Raw genomic sequence first — 18552 nt, forward strand, 5'->3', positions numbered from 1 at the left:
CAATGAGAGAATTAAGAATCAATATATGAAGAGAGATGCCAACATTATGTATGTGGATAACTATTTATTGTTCACATTTTACACCGACTTGCTTTTGAAGATCAGTAAGTGAAAGTTTGTACAAATTCAAATACATTAGGGCAAGAATTGATCAATGTGAGACCAATAAGAAGCCCTTCACTCCCTAAACTAGTCATTTCCGAGAAAGAAGAGAAGCCATGAAGGAACTTTCAGCAGAAATAAGAGGCACCCCAACTTCATTTTCGTCTTTAGCATCTTTCTGGAAGGAGACCATATTCCCCTGCTTTCATGGTTTCATCAACAATGTTCTGATATAATTAAGAATTTCCTCCCCATTAACAGTCCAAGCAACTGATATAGGGGAATATCCCGTCCATGGGTTGCCTGTATTCCATCTGTCTCAGATTGAAGTAACAGTATCAGTAAAAAAAAAAAAAACCACTGAAAGATAAAGAATTCTCTGGAAAGAGTACGTTTCTTTGGAAGTCTGGACATACATTTTTAATCCTTGATCCATAAGCGTATGCCCTACACAGATGCCTTGTGTCTCAACCCTTACGACCCCCTTCTTGTATGTAAAGAGATCAGGACGGACTAGTGCTACAAAACTGACAGGGTCGTGAAGGAAAATCCCTGAAAGGAAACTTAGGGAATGAGTCAAGCGTTTAACCAAAGATGATAAAAGATTTATATAGCATATTATACAATGATTACCATAGACACCATCAGACTTGACATGCCAATCTCTGTAAAATTTGCACATGTCACTTAGGACTTGAGCATACTTCCCCTTGGACTCCCTCAATTCAAGGAGGTCAGCATCTGAAACCATAAGAAAGTGGCAACTATTAGAAGGATATTCTTTCACCAATCACAGAAAGTAGCACAAGAGCAGCTGGTTTAGAAAGTGAAGCAAACTTGAAACCGAGAAAAACCTGTAAATTTGACTTGGGTTGTAATGTTTATTCCGACAACAACAATATTTGCCCCAGAGGTGAACACAACATCTGCTGCTTCCGGATCCCCATAGATCTGCAAGTCAGGAAACTGTGTGTCACTAAAAGCGCAAACTCAACTAATTTTCTTAGTCACTAAGAACTAGAGTTCAACATTTCACTGACACCAAAAAATAAATACTAAGGTGGAACTTTCTAATTCACAACGGTTTTATACAATGCAATGCAGATCTTTCACGAAATTAGAAGTTATACAACAGTACTTTGAAGCAAGCAATTACGGTTATACATCACTTTGGTTGATACTGACCAAAAAAATTATTGACATAAAAGTAATGGGAAAATTTGGATTTATTTGTCAACCACTCAGTCTGCCCCCTTTTTTTGGTCTTGGTCGTTTACTTCTATGGGGAATTGGTGAAAACAGCTCCAACATGATTTATTGGGGAAAAAATCTTTCCACATGAAACAGGAAAGATTTTGGATTTCCAATTGAAACAGCAGCTTATGTCAAGAACTGCATGTGCCTATATGCTCAATATAACTTGCAACACATGACACAGACCATCCCATCTAGGCTAGGCATGTACTCTATAAGAAAGAAAAAAAAAAAAAAAAAAAAGAAAGAAAGCTGGCACTTACATTTGCTTCAGCCGCGGGATTTACATTTCCCAATGCAAAGAAAGCACCACCAAGTATGACGACATTCTTCACCTTGCTGGCAAAGGAAGAGTCCCTCTTGATTGCCTGATCAAGATAGTTACATCTCTTCAAAATGTGTGTTTGGAAAAGAGTTTTGTTGTGAGTTTTTTATTTGAATAGTATTAAAAAGTGATTGATGTGATATAAGAGTGAAATAAGATTTGAACTTTTTGTAAGAGAAAATTGAAGAAAGTTGTCTAGTAATATTTTTGAAAATATGTTATTTGGGAGAAGAATAGAGACAAAGTTGGTTGCCAAACGCAGAAAAGTATAATGCAACTTACCAAAGCTAAATTTGTCAGAGGTCCAAGTGCAAGTATGGATACTTCACCAGGATATTCAGAGACTTTGTCAACCAAAAATTCAGAGGCACTCTTCTCAATTTTCTCTAGTTTTGGAGGAGGTAGAAAAGCGTTCCCCAAGCCATCAGAACCATGAATAAAGTCAGCAACACGTGGCCTTCCCCCCTTTGCCAGGATGAAGCGTGATTAAGATGCAACCAAAAAAAAAAGATACAATAAATAAGGCATGTAATGAAACCTAGCTACAGAAATCAACAATGGGGGGGGGGAGGGTACGGTGTTAACAAAATTACTTGAAAATATAAATGTAGACAAGATGACTTGCGATACACAACCATTCAAATGAAATACATAAAAGCAATTGCCAAAATTATTAAGTAAGCCAAATCAGCAACTAGAAAAAAAAGAAAGCCAAATTGGCCAAAGCACATCTTTTTTACAATCTAAATTTGGTCAAGACAGTAAGAGGGTTAAGATAAAGAAGACATATTACAATAGATACCTTTAGAGGCTCAGGGCTGCCCTCTGCCACCGGAACACCTGGAAACCCTGCGATCTCACACTATCCTTTTGCACATTAATATCACTAATTGATCAGGGACATACCAAAAACACTATCCCTGAAACTGAAGCAAAATAAATATCATGAATAAGTACATACCAGAAGCAAAGCATTGCGAGTGGCATCTTCTGTAGTAACATTTCCAAATATTGTTGTCAAGCCCAGGATCTCCAACTCCGGAGATTGAAAGGCCATGAAGATCGCCATACTATCATCTAGTGATTATTAAAAAGCCATTCACATTTTAGACATGGCAACGACAAGAAGAAGAAAAAAATTATAATGCATCACTAGTTAAAACACCTAAACTGATACCTGTATGTACATACCAAAGGTATTTCTCAAAAATCCTTTTTAATAGATTTGGTTATCGCAATCAAATCTAATGATGAAGTTTGGTATTGAATCTCCACTTTGCTTCAGGAAAAGGCAAAGCTCTACAATTACATTTTACCCTGGGAAATGATTTTTGTGAAAACAAACGGAGCTTTACAAAACACTTGGAACAATGAATGGGGGAGGTGAATAAATAAGATAAATTGCATAGGTCTTGTTAGGTTCCAGAAAAGGAAAACATCTTTTAATGTTTGTCGATGGGATGTTAAAGAATCCGAGGCACAATGGTTAGCAAAATTAAGCATGTCCAGTACTATTTTCTCGATTTTTTGGATTATATCTATCTGTAGTTCAACATCAAGCATATTACAACAAAATACAAAACTTAATGGTATATTGATCATTTCCTTTCAATTTTCTCATTTTCACAAATTGCTCGTTTTCCCTCTTCCTTCCACACAAAAATAAAAGCTAAAATTTTGAAAACCTGTCATTTCCATTTAAAATCAAAATTTCACTGTTTCTCTTTATTTCCTAAGTTTTCTCAGCAACCAAACAGGTGACTAAGCGAAAAATCAACAACAAACAGATTTAGCCAAAGCACCACTAAATTCCACAATACACTTACATTCCACAAACTCAGATCAAATCTATTCTCTTTATCAACAACACACACCAAATCGCCGCAAAAAGTCACGCGCCAAACTTCGAGAGACGTTAAATCTCCGTTTGGACGCCAAGAAAAAAAAAAAAAAAAAAGGAAACAACAGAGTGTCAGATGGCTTAAATTTTCTCGTTGAGGTCGTCATTTTTTAAACATTTTATCGGCAGCCAAACGGAGGAACACAGAGAGAAGGAGACCGGAAACTCACCGATTCCAGGGTCGGTGTCGATAATGAGCTTCTGGCGCTTCACGAGAGATCCCAAAAAGGCGTCGCTCTCGCCGTTACAGTTCGCCATCGCGCAATCCCAATTCACAAAGCAGGTAGAGAATTGAGAGAGACGATGAAACACAACCGCACTCTGATTATATCAATATATAATATCTGAACGTGCTTGTTTTGTGTACAAGCACATACACGTATATAATTGGGCGGTGTTTGTCTGGTACGAAACGACGACGGTGCAGGCTGACGCTGAGCTGAGCTGCCAAACAACGACTCCCATCTTTCACTCTGAAATTTATGCTGGTTTGCTTTGGTTAGGTGGACGACGATGACCAATGAGAGGGAGACGTGTGGATATCCTATGTGGATGTCATTCTTGTCCGTCTTTTCCTTGTGATTCACTGACGATCCCAATAAAGAGGGAGATAGCTTCTATAACGAGGGAAACCTGCATTTCACGCTGATTGACTTAAATATTTGAAGTGAGAATTTTTTTTTTTAATTATGTTTTTTAAATAGATGATATGAAAGCTACTTTAAATATATTACTTTAGTCCGTATGGAATGAGCGTATTATTTTATAGGGAAAAATATTATATGTTCTTCTAGTATTTTTTTGATGTCTTTTTAATTGTGATGTGACTTTTAAAATTATCGTTGAATTTGAAATTATTATTATTAACTTTTAATCTATTGATAATTTTAAAGAGGGAGATATAATGTATAACGAGGAAAACCTGCATTTCACGTTGGTTGACTTAAATATTTTAAGTGAGATTTTTTTTTTAAAAAAAAAATTATGTTTTCTAAATAGATGATGTGAAAGCTACTGAAAATATACTACTTTAGTCCGTATGAAATGAGCGTATTATTTTATAGGGGAAAATGTTATATGTTCTTCTAGTATTCTCCTGGTGTCTTTTCAACTGTGATGTGACTTTTAAAATTATCGTTGAATTTGAAATTATTATTATTGACTTTTAATCTATTGATAATTTTAAAGAGGGAGATATCTTCTATAACGAGGAAAACCTGCATTTCACGCTGGTTGACTTAAATATCTTAAGTGAGATATTATTTATTTATTTATTTTTAATTATGTTTTTTAAATAGATTATATGAAAGCTACTTAAAATATAATACTTTAGTCCGTATGAAATGAGCGTATTATTTTATAGGGGGAAATGTTATATGTTCTTCTAGTGTTCTCTTAGTGTCTTCTCAGCTGTAATGTGACTTTTAAAATTATCGTTGAATTTGAAATTATTATTATTATTGACTTTTAATCTATTGATAATTATAAAAGCCACATCACAATTGAAATGACACTAGAATAACACATAAATAAGTAAGCTCGAACTAGTCAAAAGTTTATCGAAATTTGGTTCTAAGTATTACAACAGCCATTTTCATGCAAAGAGCATTACCAATTTATCAATGAACTGGTGGATAGTTTATCCAAACTTTGTTTAAAAAATATCGTACATGCCATTATTTAAATATTTCTTTACTATATTAAAATAATTTTATATTCACTTTTATTTTAACTATCTTTCTCTCTCTCAACCCACGCCGAAGAAGAAAGTGAGAAACGTCGTTAGTCGTTAGTCTAGATTGCAACGCAAAGCCAAGAAACCCGTCTTATCATGCAAGGTGAAAGACGGAAGATTAGACCCGTAATTAGTTTTGCAACCATAAGTCAAATTAAGTTGCAATAGGGGACAAACAAAATCTGTTGGTGATGAGGAAGTGAAATTAAAACCACATATCACTGAAATGACATCATTTAAGCAATTTAGTTTTTGCTTTGATTTTTCTTCACAATTTGTCAAACAAGAAACGTGTAAACATCTTACATTCGTAGGTTGTTGGGTTCAATTTATTTGGAACCCCAAATATCAACCTAATCTATTAAACTAATTAAACATCAATTATTAAAAGCACACAATTTTCACATGCAATTTTAATAGATTAACAAAGCATATAATTCTCCCCTATTTTATATATATGAGCTTGAAAGTTGGAATGCACGTTAAGGCACATGCACTTTTCAATGAAAATATAAATGCACATGCTCAATGTCCAAAGCCAATCACCAAGACCCTGACCCACTATTTAATCTTACAACCAAACACATGACTTTTATGGAAATCTTAATCTATTTTCTCATTCCAATCATTTACCAACTTTATACAAATACAAATTGAATAGATTCACAATACTCAGCCGAAAAGATGATTCACTTCAGACTTTGTTAATGAGCCAAGCCAACACAAGAGCTAGTTCATGATTTTTTTTTTTTTTTTTTTGGGTAAAAAAAATTCTGATGTGACATAAACATAAAAGTAATTTTAAATATTAGTTCTTTTCCTTTTTAGCTAAAAAGAAAAAGAAAGAAAGAAAAAAAACACAACCAAATGGGGCTCGAGCCCCGACCACTTTGCTTGGCTTGGCAGTCACCTATTAAAAGAAAAAGGCCCATCCTCGAGACAATCACTACGGCAATAATCTAGATGACTAATTCATTATAAGAACCAAAAAAAATCTATTACATGTGTGTGTGTGTATACAACAAAGCTCCTGTAGTTGTTTCAATGATTCAAATTTAGTTTCAAGTTTTTTCATGAGAAAGAGTGAGATATTGAAATTTAATCTAGACTGTTGAAAAAACTACACGCAATCTTCTGTGGTATTTTTTACAACACTTGAGCCAAATCCTGACACCATAAAATACATACAACATCATTTTAACAGTCAAATCACATGCTCCATCAAATTCTGAAAGCCTTTAGAGATGCTACACTAAAAAGGTTGGGGTTGTTTTGAATATTCGGGGAACATAAAACAGGGAAGACTGAGCAGGACCATTCATGGAGCGGAATACATTATGTTTCTTTCATCTTTTGCAGATCAACATTGAGATTCGTTAGACCGTGTTTCTGACTCTGATAAGCAAATCAATTGGTCCATTAAACCATCAAAGCTACTCGTGATCAAATTTGCTTGTATGAAAATGACTTCCTTCTTTGTTCCTTTGTTGGTCCATTAAACCATCAAAGTTACTCGTGATCAAATTTGCTTGTATGAAAATGACTTCCTTCTTTGTTCCTTTGTTTTCCATGTAATCCCAAAACGAAGATTATATGCAGCAACAATAAACACACAACATTTCCGGCATTCCCATGATTGTTGGTAAAGACCCTCATTTATAGCAGCGCAATGACCAGCCATAACAGCTAAAAGATGGGGGTACCTTGTAAGAGTTCACCAGTCTGGTCAAACTTGCAGCTGCTACTCAACATGCTGGTGGCCCAACAGCATTGAGGGCTTGAAATTTCAATTAGTGAAACAAAAATTTTCATCCTCAATCATTTGTGGCCCGAGACCAACAAGAAGAAGATTCATATACATGAATGTCCCACTGCAGTAGGCATGAAATCTTGTTTTCATTACTCTGTAACATTCCCCTTTCTTTTCACAAACTGTTTCCTGCAAAAAGTGTAGAGAACTGATATTAGGAGCAATAGTCAAAACAGAGATGGACTTCCATCCGATAAAATCACTTTTGAACATGTCATGACATTAAGCACATTACTCCGTGCCATGACCTCAAAGATATAAGAGCAACTTCTTTGGTCCTAACTATCTACATGTATACAAGCAGATAAACCTGTTAGTTTTATGTTTTCACTGAGCACGCATATAGGCATTATTATGCATGTCTAAAAATTTAACATACCTTCTTTATCAAAAAAAAAAAAAAAGGTTCTCATGTCTGGCATCAATAAATGCTTCACGTGACTTCATGTACTTTAGCTTTGGGGAGCCAATGAAGTGGCAGGTGTCTTGGCCAGATTACCCTTTGCATTTCCGGCAGCTTGTCCGATAGAAATCTTGGTTGCTGTCTCAGTTGCTACAATTGACTTCTTAATCTGAAAATAAAAGAAGCAAAGATGAACTGCATACGTGTTAAAAAAAAATACAAGAAGTTCCAGAAAGACTACAAATTGAACTCTGGTTTTTTTTTCGACATGTCCACACATGGAGAGGGAAAAGAGAAAAAAAGGATTCGAACTAGTGACCTCCACTTTGTAAGTCGTGGTCCCCAGCCAATACAAATTGAATTAACTCAAGATTAAATTTAGCTTTGCACAATAACATGAATGCGTGTCCATTTGTTCATAGACACCTTTAGAAGTATACACACATTTAAAATTCATATATTTATATGGCAGACCATACAAGGGAAAGATGCAAAGATAAGAACTTACTGCTGCAAGCCGCTCCTTGTGAACATCATTTATAAGCTGCAAAACCATCAAAGAGCGAGATATTAAAAGAAAATTTTTCTCTCAAGTACAAGAGGCATAATCACCACAACTAATAGATTATGTGCTTCTGCCACTCTACATCAAGATAAAGGTAGTTGGTCGATGATTATTCTTACTGGTTTTCTAAAGCTCTTAATTTCATCGCCACCAAAACCAGGAAGCGTCATATTCCAATTTCTCTCTGCAACAAGGTAAAAGAGTAAAAGAAAATTTTGATAAGAAAGGAGTAAAGAAAATGAAGCATTGAAGGTCCACAATCTGGAGCTATGAACACTACGCATGGAGAAGTTTCCCACATAACTAACCAAGATGTAGAAGTATGTCTTTTGCTTCCAATGTAGTTGACTTCCGATGCTTGGCCAACGAACAGCCAAATGTTGTAATCTGTTTAAATGAAAAAGATTAAAAAGCAAATTTAAGTATGAGTGCAAGATTTAAAAAAGACCCACCTAGAAAATCATAACAAGAGAATAATTTGAAGTTCCCAACCACAGCTGGATTATAAACCATAAGATGCTGTGAACCAAAAGTTAAGATTACACCACAGCGCAGCATAAGCCTTATGCCAAGTACTAACTAGGTTTATGAATTCCAATTTGCCAAGACAAATTCTGCGTAGAAAAGTATTGTCTTCAGCAAGAAAAGAGCTGGGACATAAGGGTACCCATGTCTTTGACTGATATCATATAAAACATTTCTATATTCCGAGAAAATTGGTCATCTTTCATCCTGAAGACATTTCATTAATTTAGAAAAGTCCCCACATGATCTCTTACCGACAAAATGATCTGTTCAATCAAGCAAAATCTATTGTAATTCTCATGCAGTCAACTCCTATAAAACAAAACCAATTAAGTCACATAATGGCCAATGAATGTATTGATGCTTTCTGTCAAAACAGATGCAAGTTAATCCTGTCAGGAAAGATCAAGATATAACTAAGCATGGTTTGCAGCAATCCCGGACAAAACTCTACTTCCTACATCGACTCTGTATGAAATTACACTTCAAGACAGAAAAGAAAAAGAAAAGGCAAATCCAACCAGACTCAACTATTAGGCAAGATTTATCTAGTCACAACGTGATAAATATTTGCAAAGAGAAGAGTAAACTGAATATGAGAAAGAGAAAATACAAACTAAAAGGTTCAACTACTCACAGAGTCAACAAAATCCTCTGCAATATCCACAAGAATTTCTTCAACTTCAGGATCTAACTTCTCCAATGGATCAACCTATACAAGAAGCAGAAGCAAACAAAAAAATGGATCTCAACATAGATTCTACAAAAGGAAAAAGGAAGATATCATAGTCAAGGTGTGAGATACGCCTAAGTGATTTGGGCTTTAGGAAAGGCATGTATTAGGCTATGCATCTAACTAATGAACCCACTTTCCCTTTTTTGTCTTCTTCCTTTTTTTAACTAACAAGAATGGGTACAACCCAACAATTCTCATAGGATGTTGAGTTGAACTAGACGCTTCAACATTTATGTTACATCCAAAAACTTGAAACAAAAATGCTGTACACATCGCTCTATTCACAAAAGCAATGTTAGACAGGTTCCCTCATCCCAAACAACTGAATAGAGTTCAGGGCAATAAAAGTTCATGATTAATGATTCAAGGTTTTGATAATCTGGATTCTTCAGTGAAGTGATTGCAAAAAGACTAACATGGCTCACCTGGTTGACTAGCTCGTGGATGCTTCTTTTGCTAAGAATCCTATCACAAGATTCATCGTTTTCTGTCACAGCTGTTTTTTTCTGTGGCCCAGACTGGACTGTGTTAGTTTGCATCATTGCAAGAGAAGAAGGCTTCAGATTTCCTGAGCCCTGGGACCTCGTAATTTGTTGTTGATGGGGTACACTTTGCAGGACCCTTGATGGTGGAAATTGGTGGCCATAATGCTCTTGCGACTGATTTGATGGTGAAGGTTGTTGCTGCTGCAGAGGTGACATATGTTGTGAAGCTGTTGGCACCATATGATGCTGCTGTTGAGGAAGATGTGCTCGCTGCTGCATTGGTGAATTCCCCTGATGCCTATTTGAAGGGGATGGTAAAGGAGGCTTCCCTTGTGATCCAGATGACAACCATGGCTGATTAATAGCTTGCATACCTTGTGGCGTATTTGGTGATGAACCAGGAGATCCCACTGATGAGAGTCTCAGAAGGCCATGCCCTTGAAGATTCTGCAGAAAGGAAAATAAATTAAAAAGACATATAGAACATGCATGAAACCTACTTTTCACAACAAACAACAAGAACAATAAAAGAATAGACAAGCAACCCGTAGAAAAGATCTACCACCATTGCATTAGTCAATACTATAACATCATCAATAACAGAACCACTATTGTTCTACAACATATCAATTTAGTATCCCAACAAGCACCAACAACAACATGGAAGCAGATTCCTTTTCATTTTTTTTTTTCTTCTATAAAGGGTTTGTTTGGTTGAACGGTTTGAAAAAATAGCAATTTAAAAATGCCGTTTTAAAAAACACAAGTAAGTGTTTGATAAAATTGCGGTTTGGCCTTTAAAATCCTATGTTTTTAAAAATGCACCCCTTGCTTGCAATTTGAAAACATAGACTTTTTTAAATGCATCCCTAAATGGGATACTTTCGGTGATTTTGTTTAAAAGCCAATCGAACTCAAAATCCCACAAGGACCTTTAGTAAGTGATATGACACATAAAACAAGTAGAAATGTATGAGCACTATATTTAGAAGAAGGCCCTAATACTTGCAGTTGGACAATAATATATTTAAGTAGCCAATATCAAAAACCCACTTCACTGCAATAATATTCGACATAGCAATTAGTCAATTACTAAAAAACTATAGTTCCTCTATACAATAGTTCAACCGATGACAGACAAAGCTTTACGAGCAATCATAAATATCATTCAATGAAAATAATTGAAAACGAAGGCTACTAACTTGGGAAGTAGAAGGCTGATTAGTCGGCGTAGATGGCGGCCTAAGAGATGACTGAACAGGCCTCTGTTGGTGGTGCGCTGAAAGCCCACCCGGCCGCATTTGCGAACTCGATCCAAGCGATCCCAACATCCCCATTCCCTGCACTCCTTGCATCGTCGGTCTCGCCTATACATTACACCATAGAATCAATTACGAACCCCAGAACACTACAATTCAACCAATCACTACCCATTAATTGCATTGAGAAGAATTGGGTAAATTTTCTTAGCCACCAAACAGAGCAAAACTCACACAAAACAAAATCCCACCTGGGAAGCATTGGGATTGGAGACCGATTCGGGCGCGCTGACCCCAGTCCGTCCCAACCCGGTGAAGTGCTGACCGAAAGAGGACGAGAACGGCGTGGGCTGCGGAGAATTACTGGCGTGGTGCGCCGGCACACCAATGGCCATGCCACCCCTCGGTGACGGAGCGGAGATGGAGGGAGACCCAGACGAAGACGCCGGAGAAGACGAGGAGGGCAGCGAAGAGAAATGCGGATAGTTAGGCTGCGGTGTAACAGCTCTGGAGAATGTGGAGGGAGGCCTGGTTGGAGCTTGTGGTTGCGAAGGACTCGGGAGTGAGGTTGTGGAGGGTTTAGGGTTTGGGTTCTGGATAGGGTTAGGGTTAGGGTTTGGGGACGGTGGGATTGCCGGTGGGGTTGTTGAGGAGGGTGGCTGCGAGCTTTGCGGTGGGTCGGAGGGTTGCGACGTCGTGGTGGCGTTGGTGTTGGCGGCGGGGGTGGGGGTGGGGGTGGGGGTTTGCTGTTCCATTTGCAGGTGGGTATCGTTTGCTAGTTTGGTTACTTTCTTTGGGTATTTATCGGTTGGTTGGTTTAAGCTTTCGAAGGATGAAAGATTGAGGTGTTACGTCGGACAGATAGCTATAATAAACACCAACGAAAACGAATTTTAAAATGCTCGAAAAAACAAAAAACATATTAATTTTTTTTTTTTTTTAAAAAAAAGTAAGCCTTAAATAGTTAGTACTTGCTCACAACTTGAAGAGTGGCCGACCATCAATTTTACCATTTTGAATAATTAGTTATTTTGAAGAGATGGTTCAACCACTACAGTTATTTTTAGAGTAACTAAATAATTTCGATGACTTGAAAGAGTGCTCGAAAATAATTGATTATCTCTCATTCTCAAGAGAGTAATTGAGCCATCACAACAATACCCATAAGGTGGTAGACCACCTCCCAAAAGAAAAGGGGTTGTCAAACCATTCCGACCGATCCGTTAGCGTGGGTAAAAATGGTGATTAGCCTCATGCCTTAAATGTGATCCGGCCATCTCAAGGCTTTGTTTTTGTTTTTTTCTCTTTTCTTTTCATTTATTTCTTTAACGGCTTATGTTGCAAAATTCAGACAGTTCAATTTGAATAAATGATTTGAAAAATAAAATGTTCAATAAGAATAGACCGTTTATAATGTTCAATAAGGTTACATCTTCATTATATTATTGCATCCGATCTAAATCCATTGACTTAAATTATATTGTACATATGAATCGATCTATACAGTAGTACAAGTACAGAACAATCGTGGTTAGTGAAGTACCATACAATTATAGAAATTCACAACGCAAAAATAATAATAAAGAAATGAAAGAGAAAGACACAGAGATTAAGGTGATTTGGCATATAGCCTACATCCACACATTAAAAGCCTTGGAGGCTAGATCTTGCTTTTATTAAATTATTGAATACATAAGAGTAGCACTCTATTTATGGAGCGGTAATGAAGAACGGGTTTCATTCTTAACCAATGTGGGACAAGCCCACATATGCTCTAACAACAATTGCGATTGGTAAAGTACAAGTGTATTTCAGTACTTCAACACCTGCCGAGAAGGTAAACCATATCAGTCTTTCTTAAAATTGTTAATACTCAAGCTTCAATGTGATTACTCATAATTTATCATGGCACCATTGGGATATAAAACTCGAGTTATACTGCAGGCTGCCTTGCCCCTCATGAAGCCGAAGACTCATTTCTAGATGCTTCACTTTCCTCAGTAAGCACTTGGTACTGTCCACTGGAGTTTCCATCCTCAAGAGCTAGTAAAGGAACAGGATCCTTCTCACTGTTACCAGAATAGATGGGGAAGAAAATGAAAAGGAGTAAGTAACAGACTTAACTATTACTTTTCTCTAGATATCAAGATGTAAATGTTGGATGCGATTACAGAATTTACAATTTTAATGTAAAAAAGCTATTAGGCCAATTTTCTAATGGATGGTGAATCCAGCTTAGCATAAGAGTTAAGCCATAGCTCATCTTACAAAATCACTCTGTTCAATATGGAAAGACATAGACATCCTGCTCTTTTGTAAATTAAATTCAATGGAATGTACCCTAAGATGTGCTCAAGGGTTTCGGTTAAGGCCAAGCTGAAAATACTCAGCATGCATGTATCAAATTGCCCAGAGATCCATCTTGAGAAATAACTCCAGAAACAGAGAAGCCAAAAATACTTTAATCTAGCCACTGGACTATAAGTCTCTCTTCTTACAATTTTTATCAATTTATTTCACATGCTCAGCTACCTCATGCAAATTACAGTGCTTGATTATCTGGTTAACAATCAAGTACTCCTTCCGCCCCTGGAGGTTATTTCGTGTACAAGGTGAAACTAGTTAAGTTTTCTATCAAATTCAATATAACAATTAACAACTGTCTGTTGGGTTCTATTGAAGAACAATGGAAAGAACTCACACATGATGCTGCATGTATATTCACAAGCTGAGAGTTTGTCTAATAAAAAATTTGAGGCAAGGTCTAGAACATACGTTGTTGAATAAAGGATGAGTCCAATAATGACAAGTGCAAAAGCAAGATAGTATAACCAATCCACCTGCAGTCGAAGATTAATATATTAGGTTTGATACGAGTGAAACCAGTTGTAAAGAAACGAGATGTATTTGCTTAAGGACTAAAATAGTTGCCGAATTCTATACAGTGGCTTCAGATTCGAAAACCTTGGGTCGAGGCATACCTGCTGTTTGTAGATAAAAATGCGAATGACAACTGCCCACATATCAGATGTTAGGAGAGACAGATTGAACATTGTGGCTCCACTTAACTGTATACAAAATACCCACATTAAAGACAGTGTATTGATATTTCTCAGAGAACAACTTCACCATAAGAAAAGGCATTTTAAGCCATCGATTTATAGTTTCATAATTAGTTCATATAGGCAATTAGATTACAGAAAGAATTTTAAGAGAAACACTCTTAAACTTTGTGAAACCAGAACTTGGACAGGGAATTTAAACTTAATGAACAGTATATTTTTATTCTCATCTCTCAGTCTAAGTATATATATATATATATATACACCAAAATTGTTGAGGAGAAGGAAACTTACCTTGAGGACAAAAGGAGCAAGGGTGTAGAACATAAAGATTGCTAGAGCATAGCCAGCAAAGGCTAATATCTGAAAACATTAAAACAAATCCTGTTTTGAACTGTAACCAATGCACATATTTGAAAATTAGACAGGAAAGGCATGCCATAATGTAACAGTTAAATTCCTACATTTTTTTTCTGAGTCTTTTGCCTTAAACATTACACCTTAGTGAAACTCGTCGCCCTAATTGTAGTAGCTTGGCGACGGTTTCAGTTCATGCAGATTGCTGCAGAATATTCACTAGCAGAAGGTAAACACTATCCTCACAATCTTACTATGTCCAATTAACATCTAGAATTGAAGTTTACTAGTTGGATAGACTTCATATAACAGAGAAGACAGACAAAGACCATTGAAAAAGCAATGCACCAAATCCAAGATTATGCAGAATTCATTACTTACAATATCTGCAGACCACTCAACTGATTCCAGAGTCTTTAGCTCCAGTATAGATCTGAGAAAAGGCTATTAAGAGAAACCAATACAATTCTTCTTCTTACAGAACGGCAACATAAATTACATTTCCAAGCTATTCTCATTAAAGCTAAAATCACGACAAAAAGATGCTAATAACAAATTTGAAGAGAAATTGCAATGCATGTCTCTACTATAAACGGATCAACGAAGGATACACCTGAACCACAGTCACTAGAAATCCATAAGCACCAATCATAGAAACCACTTCAACACGATCTTTTTTCTTAACACAAAATTCCTGCATTTTAGGAAGAAATTGTAAAAGGGGCAAGATAAGGCATAATATGTGATGCAGTTTGAGGCTCCTGTTGTTTTTGGTGTTCCACAAAAGAACTTCTGCAGTTTAATTAACCAAGCTGAAAATGAAATTGAATTTTCAGGTTTTTAGAGTGTGTTTGGTATTGTGATTCCGTAGGCCAAAAGTGTGATTTTGAGCCAAATCGAAATATATCGTTTAAGAGTGCGTTTTTAAATAATTGCGATTCGAAAAATAATAAAACTATGCATTTTCAAATTGTATGGAAGGGATGTGTTTTTTTAAATGCACAATTTTATGCTTAACCGCGTTTTTAAAAATAGTGCTTTCAAATCGCACGTTTTAAACTCGTTATTTTTAAATAACACTTTTTAAAATCGCAAACCCAACTGCTGCTTTAGGTCTTTCAGCCTTTCAGCCAATAAGTCAATTTGGGATCATAGTATCCCCCTTTTGGCCTAAAAAATGTAATCTTTCTACTGAGAGGGAGAGAGGGGAACAGATTCACCAACCTCACCAACATTGCTCATTGCAAAGAAAATTGTCCCTGCAATGACAAGTATATCCCCTAGCAGAGGCCGTGAACCCCCTGAAAGATCAACAAATCATATGACATTAATAGATACAATCAGGAATTAGAGATAGGACTACTTAAGGGGATAGAAATTCCTTTTTAATGTTTATACCAAAACTTGCTTTAAATATCTAAGAGCACAAAGAAACTCAAAAAAATCCACAGAACACAAGTATATACACCCTTACTCCAGGAAAAAAAAAACATCCCTTGAACACGGTTTTTGAACAAACATTAGTACATTATCCAGAAAATGGAAAGATTAGTTCTAAAGGGTGGAAAAGAAAATGTCACCTTCACCACCCACCCCTGCATCAGAGATGAGCACTAAGCCTAGGCCAGTCACACAGATGACTGCACCAAATAACTGCCATAAGGAGTATCGAGTGCCTAAGAAGAACCACGTCATGGCTATGACCCATGCTACAGTCCAACAGTCCAATAATGTCACACTGGTTATTGATGAGAACTGGTATGCTTTGTTAACTGCAAAATACATCTGGAACTTAATCAATGATTCCCAGAAAATCCAAATTTGAACACCTTATAGGGGAAAATTTTCAACAATTCTTTATAGAAAGTAAAAAGGAGATACCAATACCAGGATAACTAAAAAGTTATTTTAACTAAGTGAATATTATACCAAGATAATTGCCTTGAACATCGACAAAACCTAAAAGGAGATACCAATACCAGGAAACCTGCAACACCAGAAAGAGCACGTCACATTTGTCAGAACCCCCAAAACAGCTTAGATCTTTGCAACCATAATTTCAATTTCACCAATAGTTGAGCAGACGCAATGTACAGTAGAGCTGCAAAGCAATGAAGGGAAAACAAACTTTACCAGTAGTTTCTGACGCCTATACAGCAAAACACTCCCATAAACCAAAGCCAAAGATAAGTAACCAAACAAAGTCTGAGAACAAGGCGCATCAACACCTACACGCAACCAAGTAAAGAAAAAACAAAAATCCAGTAAAGACCCAAACAAAGCCCAAGTCTGAGGATTGAGGAAGATGAGGTCGTTAGTTTTAAGGTTACCAAGATTGGCTATGAGAGATGAAGTGAAGCTGGCAAGTGCAAGTGCAAAGGAGACAACCTGACCCAGGAACAGTAGGAAAAGTATTCGCCTGATCTCGCCGCTTCTCCAGCGGCCGTTGAAAGAGCACCAGTTCATACTGCCTAGGATTGTTGTAGCTGAGCTGCAGAGCATCAACCACACGCGCGTCCTCTACTTTTCTATTAAAGTAATATTGAGAGGACCCTCGTGGGAATTTGTGACGAATAAAGTACATACTTGCGTCTGTTCTGCAGCTACCGTTCTTGGGTTCTTGGAGATTGGGCGCGGGAGATCTCACAGTCATGGTGACTGGCGACTGGTGAGGAACACTTGGGTGATTGGCAGAGAGTTTTTTTTTCATTTAAAAAAAGTCAAACTTGTATCTTCGGGTTAATAATCAACTTTTTTTCATTTTTTATCCAAAAAATTTAACACTCTTTTCTATTTTAAATCGCGGCAATAACTCAAAACTCTTTGTCCGCTATGTCACCGGCGGTTAGCTTTTACAGCTCACTGGCCATTCCATTGTTCCCGGCTCAGAGAAGAGGGACAGGATAAAATGGAGGCTAGAACAATGCTACTACAAAATTATATTTAATTATAATTTTAAAAATTACTTATAAAATATTAAAAAAAAAAAAGTGAGAGCAAGCGTAAAGTTTGCTATTTATAGTTAGTTTGTTATTTGTAGATTGTTCTTGGTGTTGCCGTGTTGTCGTACATCGGATAATAAGTACGTGGTGCCGTGTCGCCGCTTAAAATTGTTAAGCGGGGCCTAGGAAAAATGATTATCATATGGACATTTTCAACATTTTTAAAATGTCTTGCCTCACAATTTTGTAATCCTTTTCTTGTACGTAAAATATCTTATTTATAAAACAATTTTAAGACATGTCTCCATTAATTATATGCCTTTGTGTAGTCACAGTAATTTTTTATGAGAAATATTATTTAATAGACTCTCATACAAGTGGCATATAACTATAATGATGTGACAGTGAATATCAGTCTGTCATTAATTTTTATTTTTACAAGTCTTTGTTAATTCAAAAGTTGATTTTCACTGTCACATCATTATAGTTATATAGCTATAATATAAGAGATTACTAAATAACATTACTCAATTTTTAATAACTCTTATAAATGATAATGAATCTTCGTGCAAAATAATGTGACGAATCTCTAAGGATTAACTCAATAGGCTGTGAATCATGCCTTATGAAGCGGAAGTCACTAATTCGAATCCTCCCCCCCGGTTCCTTGTGTGGATATGTCAAAAAAAAAAAAAAAAAAGTGACGGAGTCCAATACCACACTGTCATTAATCAATAGACGCAAATTCGGACCCACGAGTCTTTTTTTCTTTTCGTTTTTGCTTTAAAAAAAACGAAAATCAATGATATTTTGGTCTTTTTAACTATTTACGTTAGAATTTAACGGCTAAATCTGACGGATGGGTTCAAATTGACTGCAATTGAAAGTTCATGATTCAAATTGAGAGATTTTGAAGTTTGGGGGGCTTGTCAATTCGCGTGGTAATTTATGGGTCTAAAGTGAAGTTACTCCCAATTTTCTTTTTTTTATCAAATTGATATTTTTTTTTCTGTAAACAAACTTTTTGAATGTTAAACACACTTTTAAACCTTCGAATGCAGTAATGCACACTCAAACAATACCCTAAATAGT

The 18552-nt window shown here is 36.3% G+C and overlaps 3 protein-coding genes across 4 annotated transcripts; all 3 read right to left on the bottom strand.

Annotated features, from left to right (window-relative positions):
* Positions 1-3: 3 nt before the first annotated feature.
* On the bottom strand, positions 4-7089 carry URH1 (uridine-ribohydrolase 1). Of its 2 annotated transcripts, XM_059606558.2 has the most exons (10): positions 7020-7089; positions 3752-4214; positions 2643-2758; positions 2484-2543; positions 1964-2146; positions 1620-1724; positions 957-1053; positions 736-843; positions 519-654; positions 4-416 (listed from the first exon to the last, which is right to left on the bottom strand). In XM_059606558.2, the coding sequence occupies exons 2-10, from the start codon at positions 3837-3839 to the stop codon at positions 308-310; spliced, it is 1002 nt and encodes a 333-aa protein (XP_059462541.2). In that variant the 5' UTR covers positions 3840-4214; positions 7020-7089; the 3' UTR covers positions 4-307. The 2 variants fall into 2 exon arrangements, with proteins under 2 accessions (XP_059462541.2, XP_088367196.1); XM_088511070.1 differs by lacking the exons at positions 3752-4214; positions 7020-7089 and adding an exon at positions 3508-3620.
* Positions 7090-7578: 489 nt separating this feature from the next.
* TAF12 (TBP-associated factor 12) lies at positions 7579-11854 on the bottom strand. The gene is made up of 8 exons (XM_059606556.2): positions 11351-11854; positions 11043-11207; positions 9781-10287; positions 9257-9331; positions 8403-8481; positions 8214-8278; positions 8038-8073; positions 7579-7698 (listed from the first exon to the last, which is right to left on the bottom strand). Exons 1-8 carry the CDS (start codon positions 11852-11854, stop codon positions 7579-7581), a joined length of 1551 nt encoding a protein of 516 aa, XP_059462539.2.
* An 883-nt stretch (positions 11855-12737) lies between these two features.
* Positions 12738-17212, bottom strand: LOC132191742 (uncharacterized). The gene is made up of 11 exons (XM_059606832.2): positions 16849-17212; positions 16652-16746; positions 16448-16505; positions 16099-16290; positions 15743-15819; positions 15130-15212; positions 14900-14951; positions 14456-14524; positions 14081-14167; positions 13875-13939; positions 12738-13168 (listed from the first exon to the last, which is right to left on the bottom strand). Exons 1-11 carry the CDS (start codon positions 17018-17020, stop codon positions 13057-13059), a joined length of 1062 nt encoding a protein of 353 aa, XP_059462815.2. The 5' UTR covers positions 17021-17212; the 3' UTR covers positions 12738-13056.
* Between the last annotated feature and the right edge of the window lie 1340 nt (positions 17213-18552).

This window comes from Corylus avellana, chromosome 10, assembly GCF_965113065.1.
Source record: "Corylus avellana chromosome 10, dhCorAvel1.hap1.2, whole genome shotgun sequence".
Classification (NCBI taxonomy): domain Eukaryota; kingdom Viridiplantae; phylum Streptophyta; class Magnoliopsida; order Fagales; family Betulaceae; genus Corylus; species Corylus avellana.